The sequence below is a fragment of the Felis catus genome, chromosome D1 (assembly GCF_018350175.1).
Source record: "Felis catus isolate Fca126 chromosome D1, F.catus_Fca126_mat1.0, whole genome shotgun sequence".
Classification (NCBI taxonomy): domain Eukaryota; kingdom Metazoa; phylum Chordata; class Mammalia; order Carnivora; family Felidae; genus Felis; species Felis catus.
The window spans coordinates 115,004,500-115,022,990 of NC_058377.1; the positions used below are offsets into that span (position 1 = coordinate 115,004,500).

The 18,491-nt window shown below is 61.8% G+C and overlaps 2 protein-coding genes across 18 annotated transcripts in view; one reads left to right on the forward strand and one right to left on the reverse strand.

The window, feature by feature from the left end:
* Positions 1 to 4,742, forward strand: LMNTD2 (lamin tail domain containing 2). 5 transcript variants are annotated; one of them, XM_045039761.1, is made up of 13 exons: positions 1 to 245; positions 319 to 471; positions 877 to 964; positions 1,093 to 1,206; positions 1,494 to 1,565; positions 1,648 to 1,736; positions 2,080 to 2,372; positions 2,628 to 2,706; positions 3,032 to 3,221; positions 3,302 to 3,430; positions 3,513 to 3,709; positions 4,051 to 4,303; positions 4,470 to 4,742. In XM_045039761.1, the coding sequence occupies exons 1-13, from the start codon at positions 1 to 3 to the stop codon at positions 4,599 to 4,601; spliced, it is 2,034 nt and encodes a 677-aa protein (XP_044895696.1). In that variant the 3' UTR covers positions 4,602 to 4,742. The 5 variants fall into 5 exon arrangements, with proteins under 5 accessions (XP_044895696.1, XP_044895698.1, XP_044895697.1 ...); XM_045039763.1 differs by having other exon boundaries at positions 3,302 to 3,424; XM_045039762.1 differs by having other exon boundaries at positions 3,305 to 3,430.
* LRRC56 (leucine rich repeat containing 56) overlaps positions 4,678 to 18,491 on the reverse strand; it is a 19,127-nt gene continuing 5,313 nt past the window's right edge. For 7 of the 13 annotated variants that reach the window (XM_023240241.2, XM_023240239.2, XM_023240240.2 and 4 more), the window contains 11 exons: positions 17,389 to 17,476; positions 16,730 to 16,790; positions 9,516 to 9,612; positions 9,243 to 9,443; positions 8,662 to 8,761; positions 8,328 to 8,582; positions 7,769 to 7,945; positions 7,626 to 7,690; positions 7,276 to 7,412; positions 6,934 to 7,055; positions 4,678 to 5,552 (listed from right to left, as the gene is read on the reverse strand). In XM_023240241.2, coding sequence (XP_023096009.2) covers positions 5,221 to 5,552; positions 6,934 to 7,055; positions 7,276 to 7,412; positions 7,626 to 7,690; positions 7,769 to 7,945; positions 8,328 to 8,582; positions 8,662 to 8,761; positions 9,243 to 9,443; positions 9,516 to 9,612; positions 16,730 to 16,790; positions 17,389 to 17,476 — 1,635 coding nt within the window. In that variant the 3' untranslated portion in view covers positions 4,678 to 5,220. The remainder of the gene's footprint in view (positions 5,553 to 6,933; positions 7,056 to 7,275; positions 7,413 to 7,625; positions 7,691 to 7,768; positions 7,946 to 8,327; positions 8,583 to 8,661; positions 8,762 to 9,242; positions 9,444 to 9,515; positions 9,613 to 16,729; positions 16,791 to 17,388; positions 17,477 to 18,491) is intronic. The other 6 variants (XM_045039766.1, XM_045039767.1, XM_045039769.1 and 3 more) reach the window with 6 other exon arrangements.

Genomic DNA, 18,491 nt, shown 5'->3' on the forward strand with positions numbered 1-18,491 from the left:
ATGGGACACAGGATGACAGCCACACTACCCATCTCAGCTCCCCCAGGAACATCGAGAATGGCCCCTGAGCCTTGCCAAGAGGCTGAAAAAGCTGAGAGACAGGCTGCCTTATCCCTGGCGGACGAAGAGCCGGTCAGTGACCACCCGGAGCCTCCAGCTGGCCCACCCAAAGACCCAGTGGCTTCTGCATGCCTGAAGGACACCAAGCCCAGCTCCACGCCCGTGGTCTTCCCCGTCAACCTGCAGTAAGGAAGCGAGGGAGGGGTGGTCAGCTGGAGGGCAGGGCCTGATCAAGTGGCAAGGGTGCTGGCATTGCAGGTTGGCCCCTGAGTCCTTGGACCCCCGCACCCTGCGGCTGCTGTGGGGTCAGCGGGAACTGGAGATCCAGGCTCTGCGGTGGACCATCCGGAACCGCCAGAATGCCCGGCGCTGCCACATCCTGTACGAGGTGGCTGGACTGCCACCCGAGAGGTGAGCAGCAAAGTGCCAGTCCTTCGGCCCAACCCAGCCTCTGTCCTGGCCTGAAATGGCTTTTGTCTGCCCTCATCCCCAACCGCTGGGGCTGACCAACACTCCGGCCTGATAATTACCCTGACTTTTGCCTCTAGCCCTTATCCTTACCTGACTCTGACCCCCCGACCTAACCCTGAAAGAGTGAATGTGCTGTAAACCTGCCCAGACCCTGGCTCTAAACATGTCGATGGCCGCTGTACCTAGACTCGACCTATGACCCACACCTCTCAGAACCCGACCTGGCCTGGCCCGGTGGGACTCTGTGCCCTTAGGCCTCCACTGTCAGTGAAGAGGAGCCCCTCCTCCTCCCTTCCTTGGCTACTGACCTCGAGGTGGGGGCTGCTGAGATGGCCCCTCCCCCAGTTGCTCACACAGTCAGGAGAAGCTTCTGCAGAACCAGGTCCAGAAGCTGACTCTGGAGTTGAAAGGGCAGAAGGAACAGGCCCAACTGGTGAGGGGCAGGTGGGATCAGGAGTTGGTCAGGGGACCCAGGCTGGGGTGAGGATCAGGGGCCAGGTAGGGGTTGGCTCCGGGGGTGGGGAGAAGGCCCTGCCCCACCCACGCACCCTCCCGGAGCAGGAGAAGTCCCAGCTGGAGACTGAGCTGCAGGCGTTCCAGAGGTCCTGCCTCCTGCAGCTGGCCCGCTCCTCCTGGGTGGGTCGCGTGCTGCGATCTTCCACCGGCAGCGTGGAGGTAAGCCCCATTCGTCCCACCCTCCTGCCTCCCACGTCCCGCTCCCCAGCCCTCCTTGGACTTCCCTTGGAGAGCCAGGGTGTCCCTTCCAGGCTGGTGCTTCCGCTGGGGGGCCCTGGCCTGCCTGGGAAGCCTGACCCCCAGGACCGTGGTCTAAGGCAGGGAGGAACCCCCTGGTTCCGCCCACCTGATGCACAGCCAATGTGTGCCTGGGGTGCTGGTGAGGCTCCAAGGGGAGAGGCTCGTTCCCCGGCTCCCGCCCACTGGCCTCCACTCCCCTTCTGCAGGTGGTAACTGCAGAAACGCTGATGGACTCCAGTGACCTCTCTGAGAATGATCAGGTCCCCTCTACTGGAGAGGTAAGCAAGGCCCCCCGTGTGCTTTCATGGCTCGGTGGGCCCGTGGGAGGGGAGAGCCATGTTCCTGTTGCTTCCTGGCCAGGGTTTCCGGCTGGAGGACGTAGACTGGAACAGCATTGCCCATCGGTATCCCAACCTCCTCGCCAACATCAAGTCCAACTCAGATCAAAAGTAACTGTGCTGGTCAGGGACTCCTGCGGGGGTGAAGGGAGGAGAGGGCGTGCCTTGGCATGTGTGCACCAGAGTCCAAGATCTCCCCTTAGTGTCCCTGGACGAGCCACTGACACCTCCCAAGGTCAATTCTCTGATCTACAGGAGGAGGTGAAGGTTGAAGGGAAAGGGCTCCTGAGCCATCACAGTCCATCTATGGCCTTTCTCCCAGGCTGGGTCCCAGGGACTGGAACCACAACTCGGGGTGCCCCGCCCACCTTGGGGAGGTTAGATGGGGGCAGGGCTGGAGTTCAGAAGCCAGAGCCAGCAGGCAGCAAGCAGGTCAGCAGACTGTGGCCCACAGGCACCCCCGGGCCTTGCCATCCCCACCGGCCCCAGTGCCTGGCCAGTGGGGCTCGGAGCTGCATAGAGAGTGTGTGGAACAGCATCTCAAGAGTGTCGAGTGGCGTTCCCTGCCCTCTGTGGGCACCAGCAGCTCAGGGGGCACAGACTCCAATCCCGGCAGTGGCTGGCTGGCTGAGCCTCATCGCGTGCAGAAGGTGACGGGACAGCCACCCTGCGCTGCAGGCCGCAGTTCTGAGTTGACAAAACCACACCGGAGGAGCTTCGGCAGGGAAATGCAGGCACTGCCTGAAGGTGGGGTACGGCGGGTCTCCCTGGTGGCTCCTCCCTCCCCCCACCGTGAGGCTGGGATCTCCGCCCCAAACCCTAAACAGCCCTCTCCAGCAGCTTGGTCTCCCCAACAGCTCAGTGCAAGGCCGCTTGGGGGCCTCTCCTGCCTCATCCCCAGGGGTGTGGGTGGCCTTGGGTGAGACGCTACCTCCTCTGCACTCTGGCTCGCTCCCTCCCACCCCTCCCCAGCACTTTGAGCTGTCCCTCCTCTTCCCTCAGCCCCCAGGGCCATCCCTCCTGCTGTGGATCTGACCCCTGGAGCTGTTCCTCTCCCACGTGCGGCCTCAGGGTACTGCAGGTTAGTCTGGCCTCCTGTTCGATGTCCCCAGAGGATGCTCCATATGGAGGTCCTCTTTCCGACAGGTCTCTCCCTGGATCCCTGGAACCCCCCCCGCCCCCCCCCCCCCCCCCCCGAGACCCACCTGGTAAGACGGTCCTGACAGGGGAGTCCTGTGCAGACTCAGAGCACGGGCATCCCAGGCACCGCCTCCGTGGGAGGGGAGGGGGGTGACACGGGGTGGGGGTGGGGGACCCCAGCAGGGGTGGGTCTCCTAGCAGGACCGCGGTGGAGGGGTGCCCACGCCTCTCTGCGGTGCCTCTACCCTCCCTGCTCACCCGCCCAGCCCCATTAACTCCAGCCTGAAGATCGTGGCCGTGAGCCGCAAGGAGAGGTTCGTGCGCGTGCTCAACCAGTCGCTGGAGGAGACCGCCGACCTGGGCGGCCTCACGCTGCGGCAGCTCCTGTACGGCTTCCCGGTGTGCATGTACCGCTTCCCGCCCGGCACGCTGCTGGCTCCAGGGCACCACGTTACGGTGCGCCCCGCTCCCCGCCAGCCCTCGTGGCCTTTGCTCCGGCCCCCACCGCCCCTCACCCGCCGCCCCGCGCTGTCCAGCAGGTTTGGGGCGAGGGCCCCGGCAGCACCAAGAAGCAGCCGCCGTCGTCCTTGGGCCAAGAGCCTGTCCACTTCCATTCCGGCCGGGGATGCGTGACTCTCCTCCTGAACCCCAAGGGCGAGGTCAGGGTGCGTCTCAGACCGGGATGGGGTGGGCGGAGAGCCCCGCGGGCTGGGGGTGACCGCTGCGCCCCTGCCGGACGGCCCGCAGGTCCTGAGCGAGCACCGGGCCCCCCACTGCGTGACCCCGGTCTCGAGGATCTTCGCTGACAACACCGACCTCTCCGTAGACCGCTTCCCCCTCTCAGAGGACGGGCTTGGGGCCGACCCCGGGCAGCAGAGTCGCGGGCCTCAACACTCGCGCGGGGGCAGGGTGCGGGAGGCCGGAGCCAGACGCCGGAGGCCCAGGTGGGCACCGCGGGTCCCTGGGTCTCCTCTGCCTCCCAGGACCCACCCCCGCAAGAACCATCCCCCCAGACTCCCTGCTAAGGGACCATTCCCTTGCCTCAGGTCCAATCCCCTCTGAGGCCGCTCTCCAGACGGGTTCCCGTGCAGGACCACCACCCACCTCCCCGGGTCCGTCCTCGCCGCCCCCCCCCGCCCCCCCCCCCCCAGTAATTCAAGAGCGCTCCCACGCGGCGTGCCCTGCAGGACCAGCCCCTGGCTCCCGCCTCCCCAGGCCCCTTCCCCTCCAGGACTGCCCTTCCCGCGGGCGGGCTCCGGACCTCACGACCCTCCTGCCCCACCAGGACGCGGGGCCTCTTGCCGCGGCTGAGCACCAGCAAGCTCTTCCGCCCGCGGGAGGTGCCGGCGAGGCCCGAGGCCGCCGAGACCCGCACGCCCGAGCTCCTGCCCGCCTTGCCCGGTGAGCGCACGGGGACGCGGAGGGCGGGCGGACCGCCGGGGAGTGGGAGTCCGGCCGACCCCATCCCGTCGCTGTCCCTCGCAGAGGCCGGGCTGTGCCTGGAGCACTGCGGGGCTAGCAAGGAGCACAGGGTCCGGGTGAGCGCGCGCGCGTGCGGGCTGTGGCGGGATACCCGAGCTCCCGCGGGGTCCTCCTCCCCGCCCCTCCCCTCCCCTCCCCTCCCCTCCCCTCCCCTCCCCTGCGCCGCTCGGGCTCCGCCCCTCCAGGCCCCGCCCCCGCGCCGCTCAGGCTCCGCCCCCCCAGGTGTGCCGGAGGAGCGTGGACCTGGGCTGCCCGATGGTAGCGCTGTCAGTGCAGAGCACGGCTGAGAGCAGATACGGCTTCCGCTTCCTCCCCTGCCCGCCGGTCACCGCGGACCCGGGCGCTCGGGTGTAGAAGGTGGAGGGCAGCGCGGGCGTGGGCGCCCAAGGCCGATGGGCCGCGCTGGGAGAAAGTCGTGGGAGACCAGCAGTGCCAGCTGCACAATTTATTGAACCAACGTCGCCTACGAAGTAAACCGCATTCATGTACACCTGAGAGTCCTTAAAGCGGATTCGCTTGGTTTTGGGGTGCCCTATCCCAAGGGAAGGGCACCGGCTGCCCTGTCCCTGCGTGGGCGAGGACCCGCACAAATCCCCCGGGGTCGGGGGGCGAGGGGGGCCTGGCTGCACTCTGGCCACCTCAGCCTGGGCCCAGCCTGTGTCCTCCGGGTTCGTCGCTCTGACCACTCCTCCTGGGAAGGCCCGGTCCCATGGAAGGAACGGGCAGCGGGGCCAGCGGTGGGGAACTGGGCTCTCCTATCCGGGCTCTTCCTTGTGCCCACCCCTGGCAGTCCCAACTCCCCCACTCCCCTCCACCAAGAAGGGTCCCTCTTATGTCAAGCCTATTTCCCGCCCCCCAACACACTCTCCAAGATGCTCTGGGTTCCATGAGGCCAGAGTTCACATGGGGCTCCCACGACCACACTGGGGCTCCTTGGCCCGCAGTCCAGGCCAGCTTGGCAGCGGGTGGGGGGTTACACTAGGGGTGGGATTGGGCTGGGGTGATAGGGTTCAGGTGCTGCACGCACCGGAGGCCAGGGAGGTCTGGCTGCTGGATCCGGGGCTGGCTTTGGGCTGGGACATCCTTGGGCTTGAGGGTTCGGCCCCGAGGCCACCTCCAGGCCTCTTAGAGCTGTCACCGCAGCTAGCCCCTGACCCAGGCCAGGCCTCAAGCTGCCTAGGGCTCTGAGCCTACGCCTCCTGAACTGCAGGTCTGGGGACCCCCAGAAGGTGTTGCTGGAATCAGATGGCAAGGGGAACTTAGGGGGAGAGGGGATCAGGTTACAGCCTGAGGTCCTAGAAGACTCTGGAAAACAAGGAAAGAGAGCTTGTCAGACAAGGGTCCCCACAGGGATCAGTAGATGGGGCGAGGGCCACCACAGCAAGGTGGCAGTGTCCCCTGGGACCCCTCCCCCAGCCCTTCACCCCCTCACAGCGGCACCCCTCTCCTCCACTTCCTGTGCTCCCCTGGGAGGCTGTGGCTCTGCGGCCTTGTGACTTTGCTGGGGCCACACCCACTTCTGGGCATGCAGAGGCCACAAAGTCTGAGCTCTGGCTTTGGGTCACTGAGTCGCAGCACCAAGAGTGGCCCTGGGCCAGTTCCCAGCACTCCGCTATAGAGTGAGGCCCTGGCACCCCCCTCAGGGCAGACTGGGAGGTGTGGCCGTGACCAGTGAGTGCTTCCCTGGACCTGGCCTGGAGTGGGAGGCCTTGGCACCCTTCTGTCCCTGGGTCCCCACTGTCTGTTACCACTCCCGCTGGGTGCTCTGCCTGTCCTCTGTCTCCCCCACCCCCCCCACCCCAACAGCCCAGGCACAAGCCCACACAGGGAAGGGCACAGGCTTTGTCTGTCCTGTCCCTCTTCCATCCTGGCCCTTTTGACTCCCCAACCCACAGGAGGGTCATTCAGCCAACCTTTAAGCCTATGGCCTATGAAGGGAAACAAAAATAATATAAAAACAGGGAGGGGGACCAAACAGAAGAGACTCTTAAATATGGAGAACAGAGGGTTACTGGAGGGGTTGTGGGAGGGGGGATGGGCTAAATGGGGGAGGGGCACTAACAAATCATTGTTGCACTATATGCTAACTAATTTGGATGTAAATTTTAAAAAATAAAAAATCAAATTAAAAAAAAAGCGCCTATGGCCTATGTACTTGCTGCCCCTGCTTACAATGCCCCCTTCCCAGGCTTGCCCCCTCAGTTCTACGCGTCAGTTCAGACCCTTCCTCCAGGAAGCCTCCCTGGGCCCTGCTGCGTGAGGGTCTCTACAGCCCCCCACGTTTGTTCCATGCAGGACACTCGCGTCCTGGGCCCAGCACAGGCCCTGTGTGCAGGGTAAGGGCAGCACCCTCCCCGCCTCAGTCCTCTGGCCCATTTGGCGGCCTCTCCCCTCCTTGGGCCTGTGCCCTGCTCCCTGCCCAGTGGGCCTGTCCTGGCCACTCATTGCCACCCTACCCTCTCTCTCAGTCCAGAGCCCCTGCTCATACCCCCTTTTGTCCAGCCCCTGGGGCATTATTATCCCGAGCGCTCAGGGGAGGAGGACTTGGGATTGGAACCCTTGACTGTAAGTCCTCACCATCAGGAGAGGCCCTCCCCGTTACAGCCCCTCTCAGAGTCCAGCTGAGGAAGGGGACCCAAGCCGACGAATGCTGGTCTGGGGCAGTGAGTGGGGTCACTCTCAGTACCTGGGACCAGACACTGGGGGCCAGAGGGAGTCCTGGGCTTAGATTCGTCCTCTTGTTCTTCGGGCACCCCCCGTGGGCCCCGGGGGGCTGTGGCACCTTCCTGCTGGGACTCCAGGTACCTACTGGGGAGGGGACCAGAGGGGGGAGGGGGTGCAGCCCTGCCCTTAGGGCCATTCCCAAACGAATGTGCTCTGGGGTGGTCCCCCAGCCTCAGGCTCCCACGGCCAGCTGCCCCAGCCATCCGGGGTACCTAGGCAGCCCCCCCCCACCCTGCCATGACCTCCCACCAAACCAGGACATGCAGTGGTAGGGCTGGGGGCTGGGAGGGGGAGGGGCACCCACCGAAGGCGCAGCTCCCTCCGGGCCTGGAGCCTAGCCAAGGCCAGGAGGTCACTGCTGTCTGCAGGGTCAGGCCCTGGGGTGGAGGCACTGGCAGCCAGGTCCTCCTGTGGGGCCAGCTGCTCCGGAGGTGTCCAGGCCTGAGGAGAGAAGGGGCTGGTTTGGGGGCACAGCCTTCGAGGGGGCCAGGTGGGGGGCACCCTGAAGGCAGGACTCATCTGGCTGTGCAGGGTGTTGGGAAGGCTGGGACCTCTGGCCAGCAGTGACTGTAGGCCAGGGCATTGCCAGGCCAGTACACGGGTCCCCTGTGGTAGCACTGCAGTTGTGACCCACTTGGGGGTGACAAGCCACACCTGGCACTGGTGTCGACGCTCCCGCAGGCCTTTGGTGGGGTTTCCGCAGAGGACTCGGCTAGCACCTGAAGAAGAGGGGTGGCTGGGTCTGTTCTGGGGCTGAGGGGCTGCGGGGTCAGCTTTGTGCAGAGGTGGGTAGTTACCGTGGGTGAGGTTACTGGTGTCGTCCTGTGGAGCTGGGTCCTTGGGAAGCAGGCCTCCCGGCAGGGGACCCCCAGTGACCAGTAGGGAGAGGGGCCGTGGCCTGGGGGCCCGTGGCTGGGTCTCAGGCAAGGAGAGCTGGGAGCCGAGTGTCCGGATGGGGGCTCCGTGGGGATGATCTACCCGAGGGTCAGAATCAGAGGTCACGGAAGCACACGCCAGCCGGCCAGCCCGTGACACTGTCCACAGGTCAGGGACCCCCGCCCCCTAACACGTGTCTGTGTGTCTGCAGGCCCACGCCCCACCAGGCGCTGCTCTGCTCACAGGCAGGTTATCCTGGCCTGGGGGCAGGTATGCGGGGCTCTGGGGACAGAAGGTCAAGGCTGAGAAGGGATGTGAAATATGGCTGCTCATCTCTGAAAGGCCTAGGGGGGTGCTGGGGGGTGCAGAGCTCTCTTCCTGGGGGCGGCGGGGGGGGGCGTCTTCTGGGGCTCCAGCCGGTAAGGTCTCCAGGCGGGGTAGGGCAGCCCTTGCCAGAGGGCAGGGGAGTGGCCGCCATACCCAGCCCGGGGAACAGGCCTTCGGAGACACTGCCCTCCTTGATGGCCTCCTTCACCATGAGCCAGTCCTGGCGCAGCTCCCGGGGGGCCGGCACGGCCGTGTGTGCGGCTGGCACCTCATCCAGGACCCGCAGCTGTGGGATGAGCTTCCTCACCTCTGCCCGATAGTTGTAGCCGGGGGGCACCTGCAGGGTGGAGGGCGTGGCGGGCCTGGGTCTAGCGGGGCCCCTCCCGTGGCCGATTCCTCCAGACCGTCCTGTGGGTGCCGGCCTGGGTCACTCTTGGCCACCAGGGACTGCGGGGACCCTGGGCTCCCCCCCCGCACGTGAACTCACCCTCTAGGCTCACAGCCAAGGTCCAGTGGTGTCCTCTGGCCTGTGGAGCTCCCCTGAGCCCAGAGCTGTGGCCTAGCTGGGCACCACCACCCCGTGGAGGCTAGCAGGGCAGGAAGAGTGCGCTCTGGGCACGGGCAGTGCGGGGGTGTGGGCAGCTGTGTGGGGTGTGCACAGGCCGGCGGGAGACGAGGGGGGCTCTGGACTGGGCGTGCACGGGGCTGTGTGTGAGTGTGCGTGTGTGATTCCATGTGCAGACTGAACCGGACACGCGTGGTTCCATGTGGTGTGTGCATGGGCCTCACGGGGGTCTGTGCATGGGCTGGGGGCCTGTGTGCACGTGGCCCCGTGGGGTCTGGTCCCGGCCTAGAAGGTCTCCAGCGATACCAGAGAATGAGTTCCCGGTGAACAAGTCACAGGGTGCAGGTGGACTGTGCCTGGGGGACGCGCCTGAGGACGATCCCGCCGCCCTGCCTGGACATGACCAGCGTCCGGGTGGGCGGAGAGGCCCCTGGGGCCGTGGGAGGGCCAAGAGCGTCTCCCCATCCCGTGCACGTGCTTCCCCGGGCGCCCACCAGACGCACCTCGTTGGAGGGGCTGGGCCCTGGCCGCAGGCACACCAGGTTGCCCTCCAGGGTGAGCGTGGCCAGCCTCGGGCACAGCTGCAGGTAACGCACCTGCTCCAGGACCTCCACACTGTTACCCTCCAGGTCCAGGACCTCCAGCTGCTCCAGCAGGCACAGCGGGCTCAGGTCTGAGATGTTGTTGTAGGAGACGTAGAGCTCCTGGGACAGCAGGGGGCCTCAGCCAGGGCTTGGCCGGCACCCTCTCCCCAGCCCGGGGCACCACAGACCCACCTTCAGGGCCGGGAAGCAGCCAATGCCATCCAGGTCGGTCAGGCCGCAGCGGGCCAGCCACAGCACCCGCAAGCGGCCCAGGGAGGTGCCCAGGTCTCTGTGGAGGGCAGGGTCGGCTGGTCAGCGCCGTCCTGGGCTGGAGGGCCACGTGTGCATCCACGAAGGCCCTGTGCTATGCCGCGAGCCCATCCACCACCCGCATCTGGCTCTCTCCAGGTGCAGGGCTGCCCATGACCTGTGGCTGGTGCGTGGCAGCCTCCAGGCTGAGGAAAGGGCCCCGGAGCGCTCTGCCTCCCTGCCTTCATTCCTTGCTGCAGCTCCCCGGTCTGGGCACCGGCAGAAGCCACCTCCTCCTGCCCCCCACCCCTGGAGGGCTGGGTCTGGCGGAGGGGAGACGCCTTTGGGCGGGGTTATTTGGCTGAGCCGCACCCACCCACCATCTGCAGCAGCGGGGAGGGGGGGTTGAGCAAGGTGGCCCTGCCCCGGTGGGATCAGCCCCACTCCCTCTCTGGGCCGTGCTTGTGGCTGGCTGCCCCAAGTTACACCCCCTCTGCCAGTCAGCTGTGCCTGCAAGACCTCCCCCACCCCTGCCCCGGGCCGTCCCCTGCCCAAGTCTTGTCTTGGCCCATCGCCCTCCCTCTGCCGCCACTCCCCTGCAGATGGGCAGGCCGGTGCCGCCTCATCTTAGAACAACGCTGGGGCTCTCTGGGCCCACTGCTGCCTACAGGGGCCCTTCATTCCTGGGTGCCCCCTGACAGGGTGTATCCTTTCATCGGGTTCGGGGAGGTTCTTGATGGCATTTCTTTTGTATTTCTCTCTCCGTGTTCCCCGTTCTCACATCTGGAGCTCTACCAGTCCTTCCTCGGTTGTCTGAGGATGACCCTCGTTTTCTTATCTTCTCTCCCCTGTTTCCATCTCTCTGCCTTGTCTTCTGCTTTCTGGGAGATTTGCCCATTTTCCAACATTGCTGCTGATGTTTTTATGTTGGCCGCCATGTCTGACTCTTAAGTGCCCCTCATTGTCCTCCGCTCTTTTTTCGTAGCATGCTATTCTTGTTTTGAAGATGCCAAGAAACCACATCTTCCGTGTCTCTCGCAGTATCTGCTGAAGTTTGGGGGTTTTACTCTCCTCCCTCTATTGCCTAGTCTCCCCCGGGACTTTTGCGTGTCGTGTTGCGGGCACCCTAATATTTCTAGTTGTACCACTAATAGCTTCTTGGGCATTCGAATTGGGGGCGAGGGCCTGAAATGCTGCTTGGGAGAGCTGCATTGCCGGGACCCTGACGTGGGGGGGCTTCCCTGCCGGGGCCTGGGGTGAGGGTGGGGACCAGTCGCTGCAGCGTGACTCCTGTGCTCCTGAAAGCGCACCCCTGCGTTTTCTCGCCTCGGGACTTGGCGTCTGCCCTTCTCCCTGCTTAGCTGTTCCTGTTCCTGTGTCCTCCTCCCAGCCCTGTGACATCCGATGGCTTTTCCGCACGGCTCGGTGACTTCCTCAGACCTTCCAGTGCACATGCCCCCTCCCCCCACCATGGTGATGTCTGACCCACAGCCTCACCTGGCTGCCGTCCCCCCAACCTCCACGTCACCTTTGTGAACTTCACTCCCGTTACGGGGTCTCCACGTTCACCCCCAGTCCGCTGCAGCCAGTGTATCTTCCCGTCATCTCTTAATTGGCTGAGGTCTGTGTCTAGTGACTTCTTCGAGAGGGGCCAATCAAACTCTTTTCCTTGATCTGTAACTTATTCCGAAGCACCGGCTGGGCGTGGAATTTCCGTTCCTGCTTTCTTTCCACTGGGCATGTGGGCGTCACCCCGTCTCCCGGCCTTGAGTGTTTCTGTAGAGAGGTCCCAGGGAAACCACATGACTGGTTCACCTTCAAGGAGGAGGTGATGCCTTTCCTCGGCCGCCTCCAGATTTCATCTTCACGTCCAGTAACTTCGTTAGGGTGCGTTCCAGTGTTAGCTGGCCACCTTCGATTTTTCCCTTCAACGTGTGGTTGAAAGTCCTCTTTTGTGTCTCACAAGTTTTCTTTTTTTTAAACAATTTTTTTGACTTTTATTTATTTTTGAGAGAGAGAGAGAATGAGAGAGAGAGAGGGAGACACAGAATCGGAAGCAGGCTCCAGGCTGTTGGCACAGAGCCCGACGCGGGGCTCGAACCCACGAACCGTGAGATCCTGACCTGAGCTGAAGCCGGACACTCAACCGACTGAGCCACCCAGGCGCCCTCCCTCACAAGTTTTCTTTAACCTTTAACTATTTGTTCTGTTCCACAATTCGGTTTCCTTCTGAAGCGATTACAGTTACGTGCCCAGCAGACCAGACCCTCCGCCTGCCCTCCACCCTTGTGGTTCGTCCAGACGCCGTTTACGGACAGGTGTGGTCGTTTTGACGGTTCCTGTTCTCCACGCGGCACGTTGTGCTGGGTTTCCTGCAGGATCTCTTTGGAGTGTGTCTTCGTTTCTGAGATGGCATTATTGTTCCATTCCATTTCTTTTCAGAGTCTGCTTGTGACCTGTGGTTCAGACCCGAGGGGCACGGCCAGAGCGGGCTCCGGGGGGGGGGCTAGGTGGCTACGTGCCCAGCCGAAAGCGGGGACTTCCAGCGTTACAGAAGAGTGGGTACGGGGGAATACCTAGCAGATTTTGCCTCATCTCAGATTCAATAGGAAGATTACCGAATGTTTGGAAGTAACGACAAAGAGCAAAGCACGCGGAATTTGTGGAACCGTGCCTGACGCTGTCCAGGAAGACAGAGCTGCGTCTTCAAGTGTGTTTCTCAGAAAACTAGAAGGATCGCCACAACAGAGCTACGCATTTCGCTCGAGGAGCCGGAGAGAGGACAACAGCACATTCCAAACAGAACAAGAAGTGAAGACACAATAAAGACGAGTAACAACCAGACTGTGCGGAAAACCAACAGAGCCGAGAGCCGACTCCGCAAAAAGTTCACGGACAACCTCCCGCAGAGCGAAGGTGAGGAGACGATGCCAACAGATACACGGCATCTCAAAGGAGGAGGAATTACAGCCAGCGCAGCCGTGGCAAAAAACCAGAAGACGCTGTAAACAAAATATAGACCAACATTTTTGAAAACCTGGATAAAGCGGCACGCAAGGAAATACGAAACTCGGTTAAAGAAATTAAGTGGTGACGGTCATCCCCCAACCCTCACGGTCCTCAGACCTGGACTGGTTTTCGTGAATTAATTTAAAAATGTTTATTTATTTGTTTTGAGAGAGGAAGAGAGAAAGAGAGCAGGGGAGGGGCAGAGAGGGAGGGGGAGAGAGGGAGAGAGAGAGAGAGAGAGAGAGAGAGAGAGAAACCCAAGCAGGCTCTGTGCTGTCAGATCCCGACGGGCTGGATCCCACGACCCTGGGATCGTGACCGGAGTCAAAAGCAAGAGTCGCACACTCAACCGACAGAGCCACCCGGACGCCCCTACCGGTTTTAAAAGTAAGTTCTAATGAGCCACCAAGGAGTCGACAATGTCGATCTTCCACAACAGTTTTGTACACAAGAAGTTTAAAAAATAGAGCCGTCGAAAAGGACAGTTAGAGGCGGAGGCAACGTAGGCGTCAACCTCTGATCCCAGAACCAGGGAAGTACAGGGCAGGCGAAGGGCTGGCCCTCGTGAGCACGTACAGGAAGACTGCCGAGCAAATAGAATTCAAAGTCACAGTGATGTTAACTCAGCGTGACCCAGTAGTCCTACCGCAGACGCACAGGGAAGGATCACCACCACCGATGGGGTCCAGGAGTATCGCTTCGTGATCGTGTGGACAGACGCAGAGAAACTGAGACACGCGCCCGTTCAGACAGACAGAAACCAAGCGTGCCCGCCGCCGTCTTTGCTCGTATTTCACGTCGTGCCGGGGGGCGGGCCCGCCGAGGCTACGGGGTGAGACGAAGAAGCGTGCGGGCTAGAAGGGAAAGTTGCCGGTCTTTCTATCTTCAAGACAGAAACCCCGACTGAATTAACAAATTACTGGGGTTCTAGGAGAGCTTGGCAGTTTTGCTCCGTCGAAAATCAAGACACGAGGTTGCCAGAGACAAGACCCACGTATGAGAGTCAGTAGTGTTGTACTGATGGAAAAGAAATCTACGCTACATCAGCGTAGTTCTCTACGCTTATAGCAACCAACCAGAAAATACAAGAGAAACGGAGCCCCATGCGTGATTGCAAAAATCCCGTAAACATGTGGGCCTTTAGTTCTGGTCTCAGGGAGGCCGATGTCCTGCCCTGTCCCAAGCAGCAGTGGGGACGGGAGGGGTGGCTCCTGGCTGAGCTCACGCCGCCTCGGTTCACGATCACATTCTGTTCCTGGCGGCTGGTGCCGGGGAGTGTGACAGGACGCGGTTCTGCACAGAGAAACGCAGGAGGGACGCTGGGAACCTGCTTGTTCTTACTGTCAGACGCAGGGGGGCACGTTGCCCGTTACAGGATGAAGGGTGTCCCCCCTCCCAGCAACACGTAAGTCAAAGTCCTACCTGCCAGCACCTCAGGATGCGACCCTGTTTGGAGAAGGCGTTGTAGCACGTGCAATTATTAAGACGAGCTCCCCGCGGCGCGGGGTGGGCGCTAATACTGTCTGGTGTCCTTATGAAAAGGGGACGTGGGGACGCAGGTGGGGATACAGAGAGGATGCCGTGTGAACGTGGGGGCAGAGACGGGGCGGAGGCGCCGACGAGCCAAGGGGCGCCCAAGACGGCAGCAAGCTGCCCCCCACCCCAGCGGAGCGGAACGAAACGGCTCCTCCCTCGCAGCGCCAGAAGGAGCCAGGGCCGTCCACCTTCGCCTTGACTTCTGCTCTGCCTAACCGGGAAAGACTACCTCTCTGCTGCTCGGGCCTCGTGCGTGCCGGTCACGGCCGCCTCGTCCGCGGCCTGGAACGGGGCTCGGCCCGGGTGCGCGCTGGGGGATACAGCGTCCCGTGACCTGCGGCGGAAGGCTTTCTATCCGATAACAAGCTTCCTACCTAGGGGAAGCTTAAAGACTCCGTTAAAAACGTAAAAGAGCACACGGGTGGAGAGCTATTCATCTCCGTGAACGTGTATGGGTAACAAATAAACCCGAAGTAGCGGGTGAATCTTTCTTCGCTGCAAAGAGAATTCGGAAAAAGTCGTGCGGGCAACGCCCGACAAACAGATCGTAAACGTCAAATACGAGAAGCGTTCGGGAGCAGCCCGGTCGTTTTGGGAAAAGGAAGGCGACGAGGAGGCCGTCGGACACGGACACACGAACACACAGCCCTAGGAGCGCAGGCAGCGTGGCACTGGTGCAGGACAGACGGACAGACGCCGCCGAGAGCTCCCACGTCCACATCTGCGCGAGGACCCGATAAGTGGCAGAGTGGTCTGTAGGGAGGCGGCGGGTTGCTGGAGAGACGATGTCGGGAAAAGGGGCTCACCGTGCGGCAGGAATTAAACTGGGTCCCGATCTCATGCCGCCATTGAAGGCGACCTCGCAGGTAGAGACCGTAAGAGTGAACGAAAGGAGAGACAGGATAATCCCGCGACTTCGGGGGCGTGGACGAACTTCCTGGATGAGACCCAAATCACCAGCCAGAATTGGCGGACCGGGTCAAAACGAAGGGTTTCTGTGGAAGCGAAGGCCGCCACAGGCGAGGTCAGCGGGGGCAGGCGGGCTGAGGGGCCTCGCAGAGTCTAAGCCACGCTCAGCCCGTGTGATCAAGAACATCCGCCTTCACGCCCGCGACATTTCAGCCGCTGAGTTCCCTCTCAGCCGCCGACGAACGGACAGACATTACGTCAAAATCATTTTCCAGCCCTTAAGATACTGCCTGAGATTTTATCTTTTTAAGTAATCTCTACGCCCAACGTGGGGCTCGAACTCACGACTCCAGACCAAGGGTCGCACGCTCCTCTGACTGAGCCTGGGCGCCCCACCCCGGCCTGAGATTTTAATGCCCTTAGTATGGCTGTTATCAGCTAAGCCGCACATGAATTTACCGGATTGCCACGCTTAATTAGATAGCTTCCTTTTACAAACTGTTGTCCACTTTCAGCCCGTGGAGATTTGCAAACCTCATGTGGCCCAGTTTCAGGATTCAGGAAGACAAAACTTAAAAGGCTTGCTACACTTGTCGCTGTTGTTATCAAGGGACAGAACGTGTTTTCTTGCAATTTATGATCTAATCATTTTTCTTGGAATTGGATTTTTTTTTGTTTTCTTGGAATTGAATTATTTTGTTTTGCTACAAATGATGTATCATATTTCTTAATTTTATAATACGTTCCACTTCTCTGTAGTTTTCATCCTCTCGTTTATGAGTTTTATACACTTCATTATTCGCTGAGCTAATCTGAAGCCTCAACAAGGAAGGAGTAAACAGGATTTTTTTGTCTTTGTTGATTTCTCTGTCAGAACACTGCTTAGCCGCACGTTCCAGGCACGTTCCTGAAACCCCACTTTCTAGACCCTCACTGCAGACACGGTGCCCTCTGTGCCCCCTGAGGCCCGGGCTCTGCTCTGGCCCTTGGGGCTGCACCTGACCTTTATTTGATAAATAACAGTATAAATAAGGAAAATCAAGAAAGCATTCGAAGGAGGTTGCTTCATAAATGCCTTTCTGGACTCCCCTAGACATGACTGGGTGCTGAGAGCCCATTTAAAACGTCTGGATCATTTTCCAGAATTCTGACCGGACCCCCTGCCTCACGCTGGCCGGCCCTGGCTCCGTAAAACCCATTTTGCTCCGACACCAAAAACAGTCTGATGTTGCTTCAGCTTTGCTCTTTCCGGCCAATGACGTAAACAAAGGACATTAATCTGTCTTTAGTTTTTTGAATTTTGTCTCTTCAGTTGATGACTCACGTGCCATTACGTTTTACGTGCCCCGCCGCAGGGACGCCTGAAACCCTGAAGGCTTGGGTGGTATTGGGGCACCCGCCGGAGACCCCTTGCTTGTTGGGGACTCTTTGCCAAAGATGGGGAGCATCTTCCGGGCACCCCGTGGTGGGTCCTTGGAGACCTGGTGTGACCAGCCTGAAGCTGACTACAGGCTCTGAGTGGTGTCACTCTCAGCAGGTGCCTCCAAGCAACTGGGGGTGGGTGACACGTGCCACATGTCCCAGAGTGAGGCTGGAGGGCGGGCATTAGGGCCCGGACGCAGAGGCAGCAGGACGCCAGGAGGCTCTCGGTGGGCCCCCCCCCCCCCCCCCCCCCCCGCCGGGATCCCAGGGCAGGTGCTCACCTCACGGAGCCCAGGCGGCTACCGTTCAGCTTCAGCTGGCTGAGGTTGGGCAGGTGCACCCCTGGGGGCCAGAGGAGGGAGAGGTCAGAGACTAAGCCTTACCCCTCGCTCACCTCTCTGCACCCTCCGGAGACATCCGTGCCCCTCGGCCCCTGATCGATGGCCGCTCTGAGTCCTGGAGGCAACCTCACGGCTGTGTGCTTCACACGGGGCGGGGGACACCTGAGCAGACGGCCCGTCCGGAAGGCCAAGAGGCCCCAGGACTCCAGGAGTCCGCTCAGAGGAGGGGCGCCCCATTGGTGTGGCGGGGCCGCCACGGCTTGGGTCCTATCCCTGAGCCACATCCCAGATCCAGCCACAGGCACCCCACACCATAACCTGCATCAACTGGCGGCTCTGTTCCAGAGCACAGGAACCCCCGAGCCCGTGTCCTTGTGCACCCTAAAACCCCCAGGGAAAGGGTTCTGAGCTAGACTCCTTCCAAGGACGGAGCATTGACCCTGCAAGACAGTCCCCGATCCCTGAAAGACGGATGCAGGGCAGGCCCGTGGGGTGCGGCGGTCCAAAGACCGAAGCCTGCCAGGGAGCCCTCCAGCGAACGGACCCTCACAAAGTCTGACCTTGCCAGCGGTGGGGTGTGGACAGGGAGGGGCTCTCACCGAAGTTCCCCAGGCTGCTCTCACGGGTGCTGACGCACATCTCCAGCATGCCCACCAGTCGAAGGTCATCTACCTGGGCCAGGGCGCGCTGCAAAAATCAATGAAGAGTCAGCCCTGGGGCCTGGACTGCGGTCACTCCTCCCCAGTCTCTGCCTTCGGCTGTGGGGCTGGAACAGGGGGCAGAAATGCCCGTGCCTCATCTGTGTTGACCTTGGCCAGGGATGGCTTTGGCTGGCGGGGCTCTTTGCAGACAAGGGCCTGCCCTGAGGGTGCCAGTGTCCAAATGAGACCCGGGCAACAGACCCAGTGTGTCGGAGCTCGGCGCCCAGTCTGCTGAGCGTGGCTGAACCACAGCCCCCCGGACCCGCGGACGAGCATGCCTGGATCCACCCACGGCGGCTGGGTGTTGTTTGTCACGGAGCGTCGCAGCCATGGCGGATTCATACAGAACGCGGGAGCTAGGCACGGTTCCCACGGTCCGCACGACAACACGACTAAACAACGTGACTGATTTGGGACCGGGTTGGGGGTCTGAAAAGGCAGACGCCTGTGCCATGCGAGACAGTCTCCTGCGGTAGCCTGGATGGCAGAAAACGTGCACGAGGAGCTTGTCGCGTTGAGTGGAGAGGTCCCAGCACGCTGCGGGCGGAGTGAGCTGAGCCCCCTTAGTGCCCTTGACAGGGGGCTGTCCAGAGGGAGGGGACAGAGCCCTGGAGGTTTGGAGCCCGTGGGTCTGAAAAATAAAATGCCCTCTCGCTTCCAATCCGCAAGAGAGAAAGCTGAGAAGGGCTTGCAGGTAGGACGACCCAGTGAGCCAGTCTCAGGGACGAAGCCAGCTTGCCCGGCACCCACCGCACCCGCAGAGGCCCCGGGCTCTCAGGAGAGGCCCCGGCTCGCAGTGACAGAGTCCGCAGAGAGGACCGTGTCCGGACACAATCGCAAGTGTGGCTTTGGGTCCTGGCGTCGGCCGGACTCATTCGTACGGCAAAGCACACGGGCTGTGGGGCTCTGATGACCAGGCCGCCGCGGCCCGGACTGGGGGTCACGGAGGTCGTCCGCAACAGCGGCCCTTTCCCCAGCCGGGAGCCAGGCGGAGAAGGGGG

Bases quoted from the DNA above. Each gene is read 5' to 3' on its own strand.
- LMNTD2 (XM_045039761.1), top strand. From the start codon at position 1: ATGGGACACAGGATGACAGCCACACTACCCATCTCAGCTCCCCCAGGA. The intron at 246-318 runs GTAAGGAAGCGA...CTGGCATTGCAG, and splicing joins GTCTTCCCCGTCAACCTGCA to GTTGGCCCCTGAGTCCTTGG. The intron at 3,222-3,301 runs GTGCGCCCCGCT...CGCGCTGTCCAG, and splicing joins CTCCAGGGCACCACGTTACG to CAGGTTTGGGGCGAGGGCCC.